Below are 3,936 nucleotides of genomic sequence, written 5' to 3' on the forward strand. Positions count from 1 at the left end.
CGATGTGGTCTAGTGTTCGGCATCCGTGCCCATGGCGTGGGGTTGGAACTAGGTGATCCTAAGGTCCTTTCCAACCCAAACTGTTCTATTATTCTATGATTCTATAAGGTATTGAAGAACCTCTCCTAAGCCTACGTGCATCTCCTGTGGGACTTGACCCTCACTTCCAGGAAAACTCTCTTCAGCTGAGGAGGAACAGTGTGTTCTTAACCAAAAAAGGCAGACTAGGCCCAGTGTTTCCATCTGAAGTAGCATCACACCCTGTATGACAACAGGGTAGGTTGGGCACCTCTATCTGAAAACCACATCTGGAGGCAGTTCCTCTTCCCCTGCTTGAGTCACCCACCCGTCCGCTTGCTTCTGGTTTTTGTCTTGGAAGAGAAATGAGTGAAATAAAAATTCACCAAAAAACCCCAAATCCGCAACCACATGAGCTGAGGACTTGGTGTGCCAGGGCTTTACAAGCTCCATGTTACCAGTTCAAGTCCTGGTGGTGCTCTACTAGTAGTTCCCAAAGCTCTTCCAGCTTTTTGCAAGCCACGTGCCAGTTTGCTCATGTAACAGCTGCTCCTTTGCTGCACAGGTTACCACAGTGGCTATGTGTAGACTAAAAGGAGGTATGTGCATCAGTGCCACCCTGAGCTTTGAAGGGGGAGAACTGCCAGGTGGGGTTGATGTTACATGACCAAACGCAGTAGTTCTTTGCTCCCATACCAAGTGCCATGTCTCACTGATACTATTTCAGAGACAAGCTGGCAGGAAATAAAGAAAATGGTGTTTCAGGAAGGCCTGCAAGGCACGGGAAGGTTTAGGCAAAGCCACTGAGAAAACTCCTGTTTGCTCCCAGCACCCAAAGCAGCAGGAGGAGCCAGAGCTGAGCCATCCCCAATCCAGCCGAGCAGGAAATTTGTGCCCTTACATTTCAAGACTCACTTTGCTGACCTGTGTGATCCTGAAATAGCCTTCCTGGGATCACTGATTCTGCCTGAGCTGTGCTTTGTGAGCTACATGTCTCTAGATCTGGGAGCCTGGCAAGGAGGGGACAGGTTGAGAAGCAGGGAGATCCAGGCTCAGATCTGCTGGAAGCCACCAGACCCCGCTGACTTGGCACAGCTCTGCTAGCAGTGGGGCTCTACAAGCCCTGCAGGGCCACCTGCAGGCACAAGAGATGTGACACCCACCTTCACAGCATAGACCTGGAAGCAGACGGGCTGGATGCCCATGCGGATGTAGTAAGCGATCACATCAGTGATGAACAGGTCAGTCACCAGACGTTTGCTGGGTGAGGAAGGCTGTGGGGGGAAAATCACATCATGGATCAGCCACAGTCACTTCTCAAAAGCACTGCCACCAACCCTCACGCCTGCTTTGGTAAATGATGAGCAATGAGCTGTCGCCCAGGGCAGCGCTGAGCCCTGCCATAAGCAGTCAAAGCGAAGGGCAGCAGCAAAGGCTTGCACCCACCTACCAGCCCTTTCTCGAGGCTACCAGTGGTGGTTCAAAGTGCTGGGAAATGAGAACTGGGGTATTTCAGCAAACATCTCATTTACATTTTCTTTCTTGAAATCTGCCAGTTCCTCTCCCTTGGCCAAAAAACCCCACCAATGGGTCTTGTGGGCTGGGGCAGTGCAGCCGCATGCACCTCTCTGCTGTGGAGCCCTGGGGTGGCTTTGCATCAAGCCCTTGTCTTGGGGCATGGAGAAGCCACAGGGCACAAGCTCATGCTCAGGGATGGCAGATGTGTTTGGGAGATGGGCTGGGCTGGGGAGGTGGGCAGGTTTCCCTCGTACCATGGTGGCCAGCTTGGGAATCATGTGGCACAGAGTGTTGATGTTGCTCTCGTACCACGGGTCGGCTCTGCCCAGGTACCCAGCCACTTCGCAGAGCTCCTCTTGGCTGGAGGCAGCCTGGTCCTGTGGAAGAAACACACAGCTCAGAGGATGAGCATGGCTTAGAACACAAGGAGACATAGAGGAGGCAGAATGAGGAGCTGGGGCATGAATGTCCCATGAGCAGCTCCCACATCCCTCCCCCTTCCCTGCTTGGTCCAGAGAAGACAGCAAAACATATCTTGCAGCGCTTACTTGGCAGGTGCTCAAGAGCAAATACTAAGCGAAGAATGAAAAGAAGAAATACCCACTTTCATAATGGGATGTTTGTCAGGACTCAGCCTGCTCTGGGTCAGCTTAGAATATTGTGAGAAGTGCAACTGTTTATTTATTGCTGTCTAAAAGCTGACAGATAGGAAGAGATGTGCCCAAGATAGACTGGAAGGTAGTGACTTGTAGAGCTAAAACGGGCCATGATCAAGCAGGCAAAGCTCTCAGTAAGGGGTGACCACTTCCCCTAGGTGTTTGGGAGGTGAGCTCCCTCAATCCTCCTGTAACTGGGCAATAGAAACAAAACTGAATACCACTTCTAGGTTGTGCATTACCACCCATCAGGATGATTGGAGCAACCTGAATGTCTCAGGCTGATGGATTCCTGAAGCCAGTCTGCAAACTGAGCCCAGCCAGCTTGTCTTGGCTCCCACTCTCTTTGTTCCAGGAATAAGGCATTGATGGATATGAATTTCCAGTAAATCCCCTCCTCTTCCTCCCAGAGCACCGTTGGGTGCTGGCAGGGGGCAGCAGAGCTCGGACGCACCGTAACATCCAAGGTGTTTGGCTGCCTCATCACCACCGGGATGTAGTAGAACTGCAGGTTCAGCCTGGGAGTCAGGAAAACGCGCCGTGTCTCCCGCTTCCTTGAAATGGAAAATAAGCAGCTGTGTCACAAGGGGGAGGTAGAAGGAAGAATATGGCTCATGCCAGGGCTGGGCAGTGCCAGGAGACCACAGTGACTCTATTACAGGAGCACATGCCCGCCTCACACGCCTCCTTTGCCCAGTGGCACAGAGTGGCAGCAATGTCCCTGGGTTCCCAATGAGAGCAAGAGGAGATGATGGGGGAAAGGGGTGTCCTGCAGACAGGCTTTCAGCTGGGACTAGTGTTTCACTCTGCACCCAGCTCTGCTGCCTGCACCATGACCCAGACCCACCCCATGCTGCTCTCCTGGACCACATGAACCAGTGGGAAAGAGCCAGCTGGAAAACAGCTTTTCTTTAGGATTTTCCCCTTTTGCACAGGAAAATATCTTGCCTCATTTATTGTTCATTTAACCCCTTCCATAGACAGAAGGGAAGAACTCGCTGTGTGCATTATTTGGACCAACAGAGGCAAATGATGCTACGCAGCCAGTGAAATCAGATGCATTTGAATCATAGAATGGGTTGGGTTGGAAAGGACCTTATGACCATCCAGTCTCAACCCCCTGCCATGGGCAGGGACACCTTCCACTAGAGCAGGTTGCTCCAAGCCCCTGTGTCCAACCTGACCTTGAACACTGCCAGGGATGGGGCAGCCACAGCTTCTCGGGGCACCCTGTGCCAGCGCCTCAGCACCCTCCCAGGGAAGAGCTTCTGCCTCAGAGCTCATCTCAATCTCCTCCCTGTCAGGTTAAAGCCATTGCCCTTGTCCTGTCCCTACAGGCCCTTGTCCAAAGCCCCTCTCCAGGTTTCTTGTAGCTCCCTTCGGTGTTAGAAGACTGATCTAAGGTGTCCCCGAAGCCTTCTCTTCTCCAGGCTGAACCAGCCCAGCTCTCAGCCTGGCTTCATGCTTGGGTGCTAAACACTAGGGTCCCATCCTGTCCCAGGTAACGCTGGAGCCCAACTCCTTCCACAGCTACCTTGGCTGCTTTAAGAGGCTGCAGAGCACAGCTTGTCCTCCCTTCCTCAGGCCCCCAGAGGCTGTGACCACTGGTTACCTCAAAGAGTGGTAGGCTTGGGCCAGGCGCCCCAGGATGCGGTCGTCACCCAGCAGCAGGATGCGGGCGGTATGTAGCCTCTGCAGCGGGGCTGCCGGCTCCGGGGGGGGGGCCGGGCTCTTCTCTCGCGTC

The 3,936-nt window shown here is 53.3% G+C and overlaps 1 protein-coding gene across 1 annotated transcript in view; it reads right to left on the reverse strand.

The window, feature by feature from the left end:
- The window catches only part of PIK3R6 (phosphoinositide-3-kinase, regulatory subunit 6), a gene marked incomplete at its 3' end in the record, with an annotated part of 18,019 nt that overhangs the window by 2,384 nt on the left and 11,699 nt on the right, over positions 1–3,936 (reverse strand). Inside the window, 4 exon segments of the mRNA XM_010019237.1 lie at positions 1,182–1,292; positions 1,791–1,913; positions 2,647–2,746; positions 3,805–3,936. The exon segment at positions 3,805–3,936 is cut by the window's right edge and continues 21 nt beyond it. Of these exon segments, the coding sequence (XP_010017539.1) occupies positions 1,182–1,292; positions 1,791–1,913; positions 2,647–2,746; positions 3,805–3,936 (466 nt within the window).

The sequence above is a fragment of the Nestor notabilis genome, unplaced genomic scaffold (genome assembly GCF_000696875.1).
Source record: "Nestor notabilis isolate BGI_N333 unplaced genomic scaffold, ASM69687v1 scaffold25977, whole genome shotgun sequence".
Classification (NCBI taxonomy): domain Eukaryota; kingdom Metazoa; phylum Chordata; class Aves; order Psittaciformes; family Psittacidae; genus Nestor; species Nestor notabilis.